Here is a 15,749-nt window from a genome sequence, read left to right on the forward strand (position 1 = left end):
TCTGTGGTTCTGATCAATAGGAGTATTGGCTGCCTTTGTTCCAAGTTTCCCTATTTCTTGTAAAAGGTCCAGAACATACTTCCTCTGAGAAATAAAAATTCCATGCTTTAATCTTGCAACCTCAATGCCCAAGAAATACCTCAGCTCCCCAAGATCTTAAATTTCAAATTCTCTGTGCAAATTCTTCTTCAAACTGTCAATCTCACTTAGGCCATTTCCTGTAACTACAATGTCATCCACATAAACAATCAGATCTGGCCGCCAACCCCTCTTGATTTATCTACTTAAAATAAAAGAATGAAAGATTACAAGAATACCCTTAGTACTTTAAGTAGCTAAACAGTCACAACTTAAAATAACATAAACTAATGGGCCTAAAGCCCTATAACTTCCTAACTTAACAACTTAAATAAAAAATAAAAGCTGGGCTCAATAACTTAAAATCGGCCCAATCACAACACTTGCCACTTCATTAGAGATCAGTTCCTTGGAGGACATAGAGATTGCTTGTTCTAGAAATAGTTTCTTATTGACAAACTGATGCCTGCACCATGACATCAATTTGAGAAGAGGGGGGTGGGGGTAGATAATCTCAGATATGATTGTGTAATTTTGGTGTGTTCTCCATTATTTATGGGTTTGGAGTATAGTTGTATCATGTACACATTGCATCATTGTGTACAAATTTGTTTTTGCCTTTGTACGAGGACATAATTATCTTTTCTCACATTTTGCCTCATTAATATAAAGTTATTCTTTTGGGCATAGTCTGACATTAGTTACACCCTAAGAGATCTGTTTATATATTCGGTTTGAACTGCTTTTTACATAGATACATTGATTACAAACAAAAAGAGGTAAGTGCAAAATATAAGCTTGTAGTTGTAAAACATTGGCTCTTAATATCCCTGAAGCACAAAGATAATTTTACAATCCTTTGACAAAACCAAAGTTGGAAATATCTCTAGTATTTGTAATATATCTAAACCAGTCCCTTGGTGGTCCCTTGTGTGTGTATACATACAAAAAGTTCCAAGAACCGGAAATTGTCCCAATTCCCAAAATGTTAGTGACTTTCACACTATGCACAAAGATTTTTTATGTAGAAATTTCAAAACATTAGCAAACAAAATATTGTATGTAATTATAAAAAAGGAATCATAATAATACCAAATTGAATATCTACAAATGAAACCTACCTGCTCCAATGCAATTGAATTTCGGCATATCTGCTGAACGCCAAAAAGGTTGATAGATTTCATTTCCACTAAAGCCTGGCAAGATAATTTGCATTTTGTATTATGAGTAGGGAGTTGTGACTAAAGAACTAATCTATGTTGTCCATATACAAGGATACAAATAGATATGGTGTTGGATATAGAATTTATACTTAAAATTGAAGTATCCAACATGATAAAACACCCTTGTACAAGTATCTGGGTATCATAAAAACTAATTACTCTATAAATGTAACTAGAATATTCAATTAAAATCAAAGCAACATAAAAAGAAACCTTAATCGATGCATGTGCTGCAACACTACATATTCCACCAAATATATACTTCCTCCTTACTTTTGCGACAAAAGGAGCCATCTCCTCATCTCTGCGTGTTATCTATAAATAAAAAGTGAAATAATAATTAATTAAATTCTCAAAGGAATGTTACCTTTGAAAAACTCAATTAGAAATCTGATATTTCTTAAACAATGGAACACGCAAGATAATTAATTCAGCAAAAGGGCATTGATAATTTCTGCATGTTAAACTAGAACTTTCCTCAGAAGGTACTGTTTATACATGATGAGTATATGGATTTTCTTGGTTAGTGTTATTTGTGTTTCTATTATATTAGAAAGGTGTATAATAGTTCATTCTGTTTTTGTTACATAAGCAGGGGTATTAGAGGAAATTCCGTTTTGCCACTTAAGCAGGATTGTCTTGTAATCTTGCACAGAGGTATGCCTAATTGGAACAGTGGATTTTTCTCTCCAATTGGTGGGGTCCCTTTTCTCTTAAATTGTGAGTCCTTAGACCATTTCTCACCATCTAAACCCATATGCCATCTACCTAAAATTTTCAAAACCATCTTCATCTTGATTTCTACACGAAAAAAATGCATTCAATCTGTTTACAAGAAACATGTCATATGAAGAAACTGATTTGAAAACTATGACTAGTGTCAGTTTAGATTGTATGCCTTTGAAGCTCTAACTCCATGATGGTCCAGAAGAAGAGCCCATTAATTATTGGGGACAAGATAGCAGTTTTTTCTTTTTAGTATGAGGAGAAACATATTTATCAAACTGCACCCTCACCCCTCAGAAAAAAAAAATAGGGCTCTGCACATGGAAAAGATTTTTATCATTAAGCTACACCTTTAATAAATAAGAACCGATACCTTTATTTATTTTAAATTCCATGATAATTAGAAAGGTAACCATTGACATCAAATATATGGAAATTCACATGAACATTTCCAACAGTGTGACTTTCCCCAATAAAGATGAAAGAAAAGGACAATGGCAAAATACACACACACACAAAAGAGAGGAAGAAAATAGTCAAACCTGTGCATTAAGTGAAATAACAAAATCATCTGGTTCTTCTGCATCTTGATCATCCAAGTAGTCCCTAGTCATCATTTCCTGTTAGAATTGAAAGATTCATTTTTTTTTCTATTCCTCCAGGGAGATTTGGTCATATGAATTTTATTTTGAAAAGTACACAAATGTGTACTAACTACTTAAGAGTATAACAAAACCTGAATATGAAATATAGTCTCCAATTGCATCTCTACATGTAGAACCTTCAGGCAGTCAATTGCTAGTTTCCTATACTCTTCAGCAAATGATTCCAAATCTCTGGGAGGAATGCTGCTGGTCCTTGTATGCCGATGGGCCTCATCTACTTGCATTGATGATATTAGGGACGTTTGCCCAAGCCTAAATTGTTGGATCAACAATGTGCCAGATTTAAGGTATGGTAGAATAATATTGAATTACATGCCTCCAACAATGATAGACTTCTTAACAAAAAATTATAATTGCATATGGAGATTAATAATAATGATTGAGTTCATTAATAATGCAGTTTTTCTGTGCCCTAAAACACTAAATAGGGTCTCTTTTTAAGCTTTTTCACAATAGGAATCTTTCTAGATTCACAAAAGAAGCTAGAATATTTGTAAGTTAAATATTTAAGGTTTATCATATCTATAAATAGTCAAGATATTTGATTTAAAAGGAACTATAAAAAGTCCTTTATGAATTAATATGCAATGATGCAAGGGATGTGTTAGTGCCAACTGTATAGGGGTAATTTAGTCTTTCTATTTATGTTTAAAGCTGATGTGTAATGTTTATGTTAAGTGATGTGTCCCATACTTAAGTAGGGACATAGTAGTCTTTTGTTTATTGGATAGAAACATATAAACATAACCTGGCCGACTAGAGAGAATGATTAAGCTCTCTAGTTCGAATCAGATTTGTCTTCTCTATTCTATCTTCTTCTATTCTCTCTAGTATTTCATCTAATACCTCTCTAATACTAATACTAACAGAATTCTAGTGCAGATCAGAACTTTATCATGGTATCAGAGCCACTGTGACAAAATCAGATCTGCCCAGAATTCTGTTTTCCTCGCCATTCAGCTGGGTTTTTATTTTTTCTTCATCATCTGTTGGAGATAGGGAAAGGGGCTGAAAAGGAGTGGTTGCCCTTTCCCCTTGGAGCTCTGGTCAGTAGGTTGGTGGGTGTTTGCAGTGATTTGTAGGAAGCCCCCCCTAATTGATGGTGAGAAGAGGGCTGTTTCAGGTGATGCAGTGGACAGTTGAGTGTAGGTCGGTTTTTTGGTGATTACATAGGTGGGTTATGCGGGGATTTCAGTGTGGATCAAATGGTTGGTGAGTTGCAAGTGTTATGGTGTGTATTCAGGTTGTTGTGTAGTAGTGTTGTGGTGTGGAGAGTGAAGAATTCAATGACAGGTGGTGCTGAGTTTGTGACTGTAGGTGTTTTCTTTACTAGTGTGCAGTGTGGTGAGAAGTGAATTAAAGGAATTTTTTTCAGATATGGGAGATAACAGCGAAAACAAAACTAGTGTGATGGTCCCCACCGATTACCTGAATGTTCAGGACTTCTATCAAATTGAATGGGGAGAACTATGTGCCTTGGGCAAAATCCGTAGAGGTCTTTCTTGGAGCTAAGAAGAAAGTGAAGCATGTAAGGGAAGAAAAACCCTCTACTGAGTCTCATGAGTATAGTGATTGGGAACAAGAGGATGCACAGATTATGACCTGGTTATGGAATAGTATGGAGCCCAAGATTAGTGTGAATTTCATGTTCCTAGATATACCCAAGGAGATTTGGGACCATGACAAGAAGCTGTATTCGGGACAAGACAACACAACTAGAGTGTACTAGCTTTATCAGGAGTACTTTAATCTGCAACAGGGTAATCAGAGTCTTGAGGAGTACTATGCTAACATGAGGAACCTTCGCAATGAGTTGAATGTGTACCATTCCCTCACTTCTGATGTTAAAATTCAGCAACAACAGAGAGAACAACTAGATGTGACCAGATCTTTAGTAGGATTGAAATCTGAATATGAACCAGTGAGAGCACAAATACTAGGAGAGTCAGCTCTTTCGTCTCTAGAAGAGGTGTTTGCCCGTCTTCGGAGGATCTCTATTGGGCCTACAGAGAATTCTAATATTTCTGACAGGTCTGCCTTTACAGTGTCAAGAAGGGGAGGCCGTAGTGTTAGAGGTGGAGCTCAATCCGGCCGTAGTGGCAGCAGTGGACCAGTCAATGGATTCTGCTTCTTTGCTCATGGATCAATCCTTAGTGTTGGAACTTGGGAGAGTTCAAAGCTGTTAGAAGGTATGAAATACTGAGGAGATTGGATGATTTGCTGGGGTTCTCTCTATGATCAGGGATATGAAGCTTGATGTTCTATCTCTGGTGGTTTATCATCAGTTGTGGGTAATACAAATGAATCTTGACTTTGTCAAGGTTCATGTATGTTCTATCTAAAGCAATTCATGCTTGTTTTCATACCACATGGCGATTAGACATTGGAATATCTGGTTAGTGCTTGTTTCCACCAAAATGTTTTAGCTGTCATACAAAGTATGATGTGGGATGCATGATATCCAGATACTAGAACAAATTTTATAGTATATTTGAACAAATTTACTGTTGAAATTACATGAAACATATTGGACAATCAAATTTTACTGTAAAATTATATGTAATGGTATATGTGAACAAATTTTACCATAAGATGCCATTAGTATTGGACGGACATTAACTGAGAACACAGGTGCTTTCTGTGGGTGGGAAAATGAACAATAGCTTCCAGTGTCATACCCAACGAGCTATGCCTTTTTCATCCAAAATCCAAATTAATGACTATTATTTTAATTAACTTTACTAGATAACTTATATGTTATCCTTAAGCCAAATGAAGTTAAGTAAATGATGGCACCAATATAGAAACCAAGAATTCAACAAACTACACAACTTACCTTTCAATGGAGTCTGCCACATATTCCAATGAGTCACTGAGGGATGCCAGCAAAATGAGTTTGTTATCATCATGGATAAGATTCTCCTACGCAAAAAATAGAGGAAATGGCAGGATGCCAATCATTCATCAGTGCAACATAAAATTATATTTACTGGAAAAGAGGTTCAGATGTGGAAAAGATCTGTAGTTCAAGAAAAGCAGATCAAATAATCTAACCACTCATCATGAAGAAAGTAGCCAATGTTACAGGAATGATGTGGAATGACTGGCAAATTCTCAAGTTCAACAGCTTCCTGTTACATTAGTTTATGTTTGGTTTGAAGGAAATGCAGGGAAATGAAGGGAAAGGTAGGCAAACCTTTACAAACCTTATATAAGTTTTACTGCTTTTCTCTTCCTTTCCCTACCTTTTCCTTCAAACCAAACATAACCTAAAGGGTACCTGCTTGATTGGCCGCAAGGTCCACAATAAGTCACTTATTCCTGCTTCAACTTCAACAGTTTCAGCATTAGAAGCACTGCTTTCCTCATCTGGTTGAGCAAATGAATTTGGTAAATATGCACTAGCTGGATCAAGCCGCATCAAATTTTCAACATCAAGCCTCCCAATGAGCATATAACTCAGCTTCTCAAGAACTGCCTGGAATATTACCAAAATATGATGAATCAATAGTTATAATATGATTACTTAGAAGAAGAAGAAGAACTGTTTACTGTATTACAGGTTTGAAGAGAAGAAAAGAGAGAGAGAGAGAGGAGAGAAGAAAGAAGGGGTTCGGTGGTGAATGATCTGCTGCCCCATACACTTCTTTATTTATAGCTTTTAGGATCCTTACAAGAATAGAAAATAAACAAAAATTAGAAACAATAAGGCCATCCTGCCCAACTTAACAGAAATTAGAAACTTCTAATAATAGAAATTAGAAACTACTAATAAAAGAAATTAGAAACAACTAGGTGTGGGTATGAAGCCACACGCACTAGAGCCTGAGTGTGGTATGGAACCCCACACTCATGGCTAACCAACTATTTCCTCACTCCCCCTCAAGTTGGAAATAGATATTTGTCATGCCCAACTTGCGTAGATCTGTCTCCAATTTGCCTTTTGTGACTACTTTGGTGAAGAGATCAGCTAATTGCGTAGATCTGTCAACCTCGATATGCTTAGTCCTGTCAATGCTGTATTGGGTTGTGGGAAATATTAATTGCAGCTTGATTATCACAATATAGCATCAGAGGCTTCTCATAATCAACCTCCAACTCATTAAGCAAGGATCTTAGCCATAACACTTCTGCAACACCATTGGCCATGGATCTGTATTCCACTTCTGCAATGGAGCGAGCAACAACATTTTGTTTCTTGCTTCTCCAAGAAAGAAGATTTCCCCCCACAAATGCACAATATCCAAAGGTGGACCTCCTATCATCAACACATCCATCCCAATCCGCATTTGTATACACTTCTATTTTCATATGACCGTTATTCTTGAAGAGTATACCTCTCCCTGGACATCTCTTTAAGTAGGCAAGGATCCTTTCTACTGCAAGGAGATGGGTGGTCCTAGGAGAATGCATGTATTGACTGACAACACTAATGGCATAAGAAATATCTGGTTGGGTTAGACAGAGATAAAGAAGTTTCCCAACTAGCCTTTGGTACATAGCCCTGTCTTTAAGGTGTTCACTTTCTGCACTAATCTTATGGTTGGGCTTAATGGGAGTATCAATAGGTTTCATTCCTAACTTTCCAGATCTTGAAAAATACACCGATCAGGGAAAAAAGTTACCGAACAGTTTTGATTTTTAGTAATACTACTAACTGAAAGTAAGTTAGCACTAAGTTTGGGAACATGCAAAGCTGAGGATAGGGTGATGGTATCTAATAATCTGATGTCTCTCTTGCTAGAAATTGGTACAAGAGAGCCATCAACAATAAAAACTTTGTCTCTCCCAGAGGATAAACAATAGGTGCTAAATAGAGTAGATATACTAGTCATATGATCTGAAGCACCTGAATCTATTACCTAAGAAGGTCTAGTATTACTTGGGACAGAAGCATGACAAGCAGTAGCTCTTGTACCTGTATGAGCAAGGGCTGAAGTAGGCTGAGCTGAATTACTAAATTCATTTTCTAGCTGAGTCAGAGCAGCTCGGGCTGCAGCTAGGGTATCTAGATGAGTGCCTTTTGTGCCTGATGAAGTTGTACTATCAGTGTTGACAACCATATTAGCATTCCCTTTCTTATTTCTGAGCTTTATTGGAACTAGATGAGGGTGCAACTTCTAATAGGTGTTCACATACTAAGTCCTTCTTAGCTTCCTTCTTCTCCTTATCCCCCCCAGATTTAGGTCTAATTGCTACCAAGGCTGATTCAGAGGGCTATTGCTGCAACATAACCTTTCTCCTAGTTTCTTCACTATGCATTAGGGAATAGGCTTGTGATAAAGTTACACTATCTCTGGTCAACAACTGCTGTCTCACAATGTCATATTCAGAGTTCAGACCAGCTAGGAACTCAAAAACTCTGTTATTTTCAACCTACTTTTAATATGTTTGTGCATCTTTCTGACTCTCCCACTCAATTGTTTCAAGATGGTGAATTTCATGCCACAGGGATTTTAAGGTTGAAAAGTAAATAGAGACATGCTTCTCTCCTTGCCTCAGATTTTTAACCTCACATTTTAGCTCATAAGCCCTAGCAACATTAAGAGGCTGATAGTGGGTTTCCTTAATAACATCCCATATTTCCTTAGTTGTTTTGGCCCACAAGTAGTTTCGGCTGATGTGTGGCTGCATAGAGTTGCACAGCCATGTCATCACCAAAAAATTCTCTTGGACCCACCTGGCATAAGTAGGGTCTTCCTTGGAGGGTTCCTTCACATCTAGCAAAAAGTTCAATTTTCCTCTACCCCCAATAGCCATCATGGCTGATTGGGCCCATTCCAAATAGTTTGATCCATCAAACTTAATAGTTGTAATCTAAAAGGTGTTTTCAGTCATGTTACCTGAACCACCAGTCCTAAAAGCACCTTCCCCTTGGTTCTTGTACTCCATTCTAAGTTAAAAAGAGGCTTTAAACTATTGTGACAAGAAAAAGCTGTATTTCAAGGCTGATAACAGCTGACTTTATGAAGAAAAAAGGCCAGAAAACTGATTGCCACCTTCATTCTTCAAACATGATCAATCGATTGCTGTCAGCACCTTTGATCAAAGAACCAAGACAAAGCTGATTGGCACCTCCAATCTTGATCAAGAATCGATCTTGACCACTCAATTCCTGCCTGATTCTTCCTGATTTCAAGAAGCTCTCTCCAATCTTAGGACACCTACTAAAGCCTTCTTGCAACCTCCAATAATCAGTTGAAATAAGAATCTTTCTGAACTTTCAGCCCTAAACAATTCGTTGAATTAAATCCACATGAGAAACCCTAGATCTAAGGCTCTGATACCAACTTATAAGAAGAAGAAGAAGAAGAAGAGGAAATGTTTACTGTATTACAAGTTTGAAGAGAAGAAAAGAGAGAGAGAGAGAGAGGAGAGAAGAAAGAAGGGGTTCGGTGGTGAATGATCTGCTGCGCCATACACTTCTTTATTTATAGCTTTTAGGATCCTTATAAGAATAGGAAATAAACAAAAATTAGGAACAATAAGGCCATCCTGCCCAACTTAACAGAAATTAGAAACTTCTAATAACAGAAATTAGAAACTACTAAAAAGAAATTAGAAACAACTAGGTGTGGGTATGAAACCTGTTTTGGAACAGCTACAGTAATCCGAACCAGTGAAGAAGGAAGAAGAAGATGAGTCACCCATTCAGTCGACCCCCTTATGTTTGTTAGGTTCTAATTACACTTACAAAGACTAAACTGCCCTCACTTAAGTGTAGGGCAGAGTACTCTAATAAAACAGCCACATAAGCAAAGTACTTAACTGACATGAGATTACTAAACTACCCCTATTTGGCTCACTCCAACAAAACCACACACACTAGAGCCTGAGTGTGGGTATGGAACCCCACACTCGTGGCTAATCAACTATTTCCTCATGATTCAATAAGAAAAGCAGTAGGTCAAAAAGATACTTTTCCTCTAAGTGGAGGGAGAATAAGAAACATCAGAAGAGCCATCCAATCGGGCAAGAAGATGGCTGAATCTTTTTTTTCTTTTCTATGGGGATTGTCACATCTCAAGAGTAGGTGTGACAGTGGGAGTTTGGTTGGGTGCAATCAGTGATTGGACATCAGCAATAGTAGCTGCATTTGCATTGGCACTAATGATTATTTTTGAATCACACAAGCTTCAAATGAGGATTTAGCTTCCAATATCTATCCCTTCTAATTTCTCCCTTTCACCAATGGACAATTTAGCAGATTGAGTCCATTCCATAAAATTATTCCCATCTAGCTTAATAATACTGATAGATTGTTACCCATGTTCATAATAGGGGTAAAAAAAGATCCCATAATTCCTATAGTTAAAAGCTCATACATTCCAAAAAATGAAAAGACTGCAACAATCAAACTGATTAGAGAGAGATTAGAATGTCTTAATCTCCACTTAGCAGTCGGCCCAGCCTTGTATTAACTTCAAAGAAGTGTAGAATTACAAATACGCGCTTATTTATGAAAAACAGTAGACTGGAGTGTTCTTATTCTAAGATAAAGTTACTTAACTACCCTGCCACCCATGTACACCCAAAATAATACTTTCAACAATCCCCCCTCAAGCTGGTGTATATATATCAGATAGACCCAGCTTGTTAGTGATAAAGTCAATACGAGAATGATGTAAGGCCTTGGTTCATAAATTAGATAACTGATCCTGTCTTCACAAATGGTGTGTCAATATCACTACTTTGAATCTCCTCTCTAACAAAGTGGTAGTCTACTTCAATATGTTTTGTCCTCTCACGTAAAACTGGATTTGATTCAATATGATTGGTAGTCTGATTATCATAGTGTAAGCGCATTGGAGTCTTCACCAGAATCCCAATTTCTTGAGGAAGACTCTTCTTAAATCATACTAGTTCTTTTGTTGCATGACTCCTGGCTCTATACTCAGGTTCTTTACTTGATTGAGACACAACATTTTGTTTCTTGCTCTTTCAGGAAATAATATTGCCACCTAAAAACATACAATACCTTGTTGTTGACCTCCTAACTAATGGTGATCCAGCCTAGTCAACATTTGTGAACCAAGATACAGTCGAATGACCATAACCTCTGTAAATAATGTCCATACCTGCTGATCCTGTAGAGAGATTGGGCCGAATGGGCCCTAGCCCATTATTTTCTTATTATTGTTCTTCTTCCTAGTTACTTTGTTTGTTAATGGGCCTGTTAATGTTTTTAATGTCTTTTCTTTATGGGCCTTTTCTTTTTCCAAGTGACTCATGGCTCTATAATCAGCTTCGTTACTTGATTGAGCCACAACATTTTGTTTCTTGCTCTTTCAGGAAATAAGATTGCCACCTAAAAACATACAATACCTTGTTGTTGACCTCCTAACTAATGGTGATCCAGCCTAGTCAACATTTGTGAACCTAGATACAGTCGAATGACCATAACCTCTGTAAATAATGTCCATACCTGGTGATCCTGTAGAGAGATTGGACCGAATGGGCCCTAGCCCATTATTTTCTTATTATTGTTCTTCTTCCTAGTTACTTTGTTTGTTAATGGGCCTTTTCTTTATGAGCCTATTAATGTTTTTAATGTCTTTTTAAGTAAGCTGATGAGCTGGCCGCCCACGTAAGGGAAGACTTGTAATTTAACTAGTTTTAATGAGATTAATAAAAGTTAAGAGAGGTATATAGAGAGACCAATCAAACTCTTTTTCTTTCTCCCTTCTTCTTAAATCTGAAATTATTTTGCAGAACTTTATTGGATTAAATCACATCTTGGTATTAGAGCAAGGCTTCCTTCCTTCTCTTTGTTTCTTCATTATTTATTTTACAGATAAGTTGCTGGTTGTTCAGAGAACTTTTATGCCTAGTCATAGGGATGGCAATTACTACCCTACCCAGTAGGTACCCACCCCTACCCTCCCTCATGGGGTGAGTTTTTTTTTGCTTGAAGAATGGGTTTTGGGGTGGGGACGGGTTTTGGGATTCTACAACTCATACGGGTATGGGTAGGGTATGGTATTAGGCTAAACCCGACCCCCCCAACCCACATATTGTTCGAAAGCATATAAACTTTATGTACTAGGTTTTGAATTTAATAATATTTCAATTTTTACATGAAGGATAATTGATAGTTTGTGTTTTTTACATGCAGTAATCAAATAATTGGAATTTTTTTTGCTTATTTATGTTATTTTTCTTAATTATTACTTGTATATGATAAGAATAAATGGTTATTAGATGCAGGTTCTAAACCCAACCCACCCCTACCCTAGAATGTGGGGAGGGTAGGGTTGGGGAGGGTTTTTAATTTTCAGGCGTGGGGAGGGTTTGGATTCTCAAAATTCAACGCTCTACGGGTTTTGGGGCGAGTACGGGTTGAGAGGTTTAGGGAGGCAGGTAGGGTCTAGAATTTGCAAAACCCTCCCCGGACCCGCACGTTGCCATCCCTAGTTGGTAGAGGGTTTGGAGAGTTAGAATCTGGCTGTAGATTGCCAAGAAAGTGAGGCTGATGTTTTTTGCCCAAAATCCTACCTGACTAGAGATTTTCCAGTTATAGGTTAAAGAGAAAGTTTGGGTGTGGCACCCAAGGCTTTTGGGGTTCCTTTTTATATCCAAAAGAGGGCAGTTGTAGTTGGAAAAAATTCAGGAATTCTTAATGGGCCTGTTATTTATTCTTGTTTATTTTCTTTATGTAACTGCCAAGCTGGCTGCCCACTTAAGGGCATTATTGCCATCATTAAATTTTAGATCTTAATAAAATAGGGTTAGAGGAGAATGGAGAATGATTCGACTCCTTCTCTTACCTCTTCTCTTCGCCATCTTCTTCTCTTATACAGTTATTCAGACCTGTTTTATTCTGCTAATCACTAAGTTTAAACTTGATAATAGAGGACTGATTTACATCTAAGACAAAAGACTGAAATGCCCCTGCATATGAGAGACATACAGCCAACACAATACATAAAGGGAAACCAAAATACCCTTCTCTAATTGACTCTAACAGTCATCAAATATAACAATAAAAAAAGTCACCAAAGAGTTACTTCTTTTCAAAAACATGGTATGGTCAGATTGAGTTTGTGTATAACCAAAGGAGACAAGAGCAGCCTTAAATCTCTCAAACCAGGCTTGGGGAGATTGTTTGAGACCATAAGTGGATTTCTGCAGTTTACACACCTTCCCTTGCATTTCCTTTCCATACACCCCTAGAGGCAAAGACATATAGACCACTTCATGTAGGTCTCCATTCAAGAAGGCATTTTAAACATCAAATTGGTGCAGAGGCCAATCAAAAGTAGTAGTTATAGACAAGAAAAACTCGAATTGAGGTCATCTTAGCCACAGGAGCAAAAGTCTCAAGGTAATCAATACCATATATCTAAGTGCCTTTAGCAATCAATCGGGCCTTATAACTCTCTCAATAGTGCCATCAAAATGATATTTAATGGTAAATACCCATTTACAACCTACTGGTTCCTTCCCTTCTGGCAAATCCACAATATCCTAGATATGGTTCTTATGCAAAGCATCCAGTTCAGCCATCATAGTATCCCTCCATTCTGGTTTAGATAGGGCTTTTGGTACAAACTTGGGTATCACATGGGAAGAGACAGAAGCAAGAAAAGAGTAATAGGTAGGGGATAAAAGGCTACAGGACTATTGTTTAGGGATACAATGTGTTGTACACTTTTGCTTGCCTTTGCAAGAGGCTCTTTTGCAGGAAGGCTGACCTATTACCTCAGTAATAGGTGGAAGAAGCAAGAGGCTCTTTTGCAGGAGCGGAAACAACTTGCATATGCCTGAATCTGTGTCTTCGGTACCACCTTTGGAGGATAGGATGTAAGGGAATTATAGGAGGATGGGGTAGAGGAGGGGGAGTAGGAACACTTGAGGTAGATGTAGTGGGAGGAGAGGATAACTCAGTAGAGGACTCAAAAGGAATTGGAAAAGGAACAGTTGGAGACATAGCAAAGGGCTCCTCAGATTGCTCCCCTCAGGAGAAATACTAAAGAAAGGAGTAGACTCAGCAAATGTGACATCCTGTGAGACAAAGCAGGTGCCACTAGCCGAATTAAAACAACAATATCCCTTCTGTATGGAGGCATATTCTAGAAAAATATGCTTATGTGACTTAGGTTCAAATTTGTGTCTTTGATGGCTATGTACATGTACATAACAGGTGCACCCAAAAACTCGAAGAGGAAGAGAGAAGAGATCCTCATCCAGAAAGAGAAGGCTAAATGGGGTTTCGGAAACCAAAACCTAGGAAGGCATATGATTAATAAAAAAGATAGCAGTAAGGACAACATCTCCCCAAAATTTAATAGGAACATGAGATGCAAAAAGGAGGGACCTAGCAACCTCAACCACATAGCAGTTCTTCCTTTCCGTCATTCCATTCTGTTGTGGAGTGTAGGAATAAAAACTTTGATGAATAACCCCAAAAGTCTCAAAGTAGGATGAGAGGTTCTTCTCAAAATATTCCTTAGCATTTTTAGAACGGAATATTTTGATCCAAGTGTTAATCTGGGTAAGGATAAGTTCATGAAATTTTTGCACAATAGTCGATTCTTCATCTCGAGATTTTGTTGTCAGTCGTTTATGTTTATGTATTCAGGTTTAGTACCATAAGGGTACTGATGTAATTTCCTCTTTGATTACTGTTCGGCTGTACTAGTATAAATAATAATAGATCATTCTTTCGCCCCCTAAGTTCAATAGGGGCTTTCAGTCCTCTCGGCTCTCCTCTCCTCTCTCCCTTTCTTCTCTCCTCTTGTCTATCACTTGCTCTTGCTCAACATGGTATCAGAGCAAGTTCGTCCAGGCCTGAAAACAAATTAGTTGAGGTCATTCTTCAATGCCGAGTAGATTGCCTCTTCATCTCCTAGAAGCTGTATCCCCGAGGCCTGCTGTTTTCATTGATTGCTCGGCTGTAGAGAGGCTGTCACCTGTTGTACGAAGAGGAGGTTCTGGTTTGCAGAGAGGCTGGAGTTCAAGAAGGTACTGTCCATCTGCTGTTCGGGTGCCCTGGTATTCAACTGAAACTGTTTTTTGTTGTTCTTTCTTCTTGCACCCTTTGATGGACTGAAGTTTTTTCCTTGACTGTTCTTTCTGGTCGGCTACATTATTGATCTCAGTGACTGTTTGGCTACCCTGAAGTTGGTGTCAGCCGATTAGGTGTACTGCATTGCAGTGTTTGTATGTTTGTTCATTGGATTCCTACAAAAATTGTAGGTCATACAGACTAGTCCAAGTGCTGCAGCAACAGTGCTTGTTCTTGGCTCTCTGTGAAACAGCAGGTCAGAAGTACCTAGTTGTATGCTGAAATAGCAAGTGCTTCTTCTTTTGTGGACTGAAGGACATAAGATCCCTTTTCCGTAACAGCTCTGTGAGGCAGTGTGCCTTGGGTGTTGTGTTCTTAAACCTGAAATCATGAATAGTGAAGATTCAGCCACATCTGGAATCTCCACGATGCTGAATGGAATGAGTGGGGGTGGTGACCTATCCTTCCCTATGGCTGTTGTTCCTCTTGATGGATTAAATTACCTAGAATGGTCAAGAGGGATCAAGTTATACATCACTGCAAGAGGGAAGATAGGCTACATTAATGGGAGGATAAAAGAACTAACCTCCGGGAGTGCTGAATATGATAGATGGAATCAAGAGAACAGTATTGTTATGTCCTGGCTCTTGGTTTCCATGCAGCCTCAAATCAGGAAGAATTTCATGTGGGCTGAAACTGCGAATGAAATCTGGGAACAAGCAAAGTCTACATATTCAGAATTGAGACACTATGCCAAAATTTATCAACTGCAGGCAACATCTTCTACTTGTAGACAGGGGGAGAGGTGTTTATCGGTCTATTACTCTGACTTAACATCTGCCTGGAAGGAGTTGGATCACTACCAGAGTGTGGATTGGAAATGTGATGAGGATGCTAAGAAGTACAAACAGATTGTCTCCCAGCAAAGGGTGTTTGCATTCTTACATGGTCTGAATCCTATGTATGAGAATCTATCAGAGTTCAGATTCTCAGCTCCAAGGATCTTCCTTCTGTTCAGGAAGTCTATGCTCTTGTACAATCTGAAGAAAG

At 38.1% G+C, this 15,749-nt stretch overlaps 1 protein-coding gene across 6 annotated transcripts in view; it reads right to left on the bottom strand.

The window, feature by feature from the left end:
* Positions 1-15,749, bottom strand: part of LOC148864234 (exocyst complex component SEC8-like) — a 208,324-nt gene that overhangs the window by 6,417 nt on the left and 186,158 nt on the right. For 5 of the 6 annotated variants that reach the window (XM_088980927.1, XM_088980926.1, XM_088980925.1 and 2 more), the window contains 6 exons: positions 5,973-6,170; positions 5,529-5,614; positions 2,764-2,944; positions 2,570-2,647; positions 1,515-1,616; positions 1,200-1,274 (listed from right to left, as the gene is read on the bottom strand). In XM_088980927.1, coding sequence (XP_088837053.1) covers positions 1,200-1,274; positions 1,515-1,616; positions 2,570-2,647; positions 2,764-2,944; positions 5,529-5,614; positions 5,973-6,170 — 720 coding nt within the window. Of the gene's footprint in view, positions 1-1,199; positions 1,275-1,514; positions 1,617-2,569; positions 2,648-2,763; positions 2,945-5,278; positions 5,385-5,528; positions 5,615-5,972; positions 6,171-15,749 lie in introns of those variants that run through there. The other variant, XM_088980930.1, reaches the window with a different exon arrangement.

Source organism: Nelumbo lutea, chromosome 3 (assembly GCF_056320005.1).
Source record: "Nelumbo lutea isolate HS-2025 chromosome 3, American lotus-T2T, whole genome shotgun sequence".
Lineage (NCBI taxonomy): Eukaryota > Viridiplantae > Streptophyta > Magnoliopsida > Proteales > Nelumbonaceae > Nelumbo > Nelumbo lutea.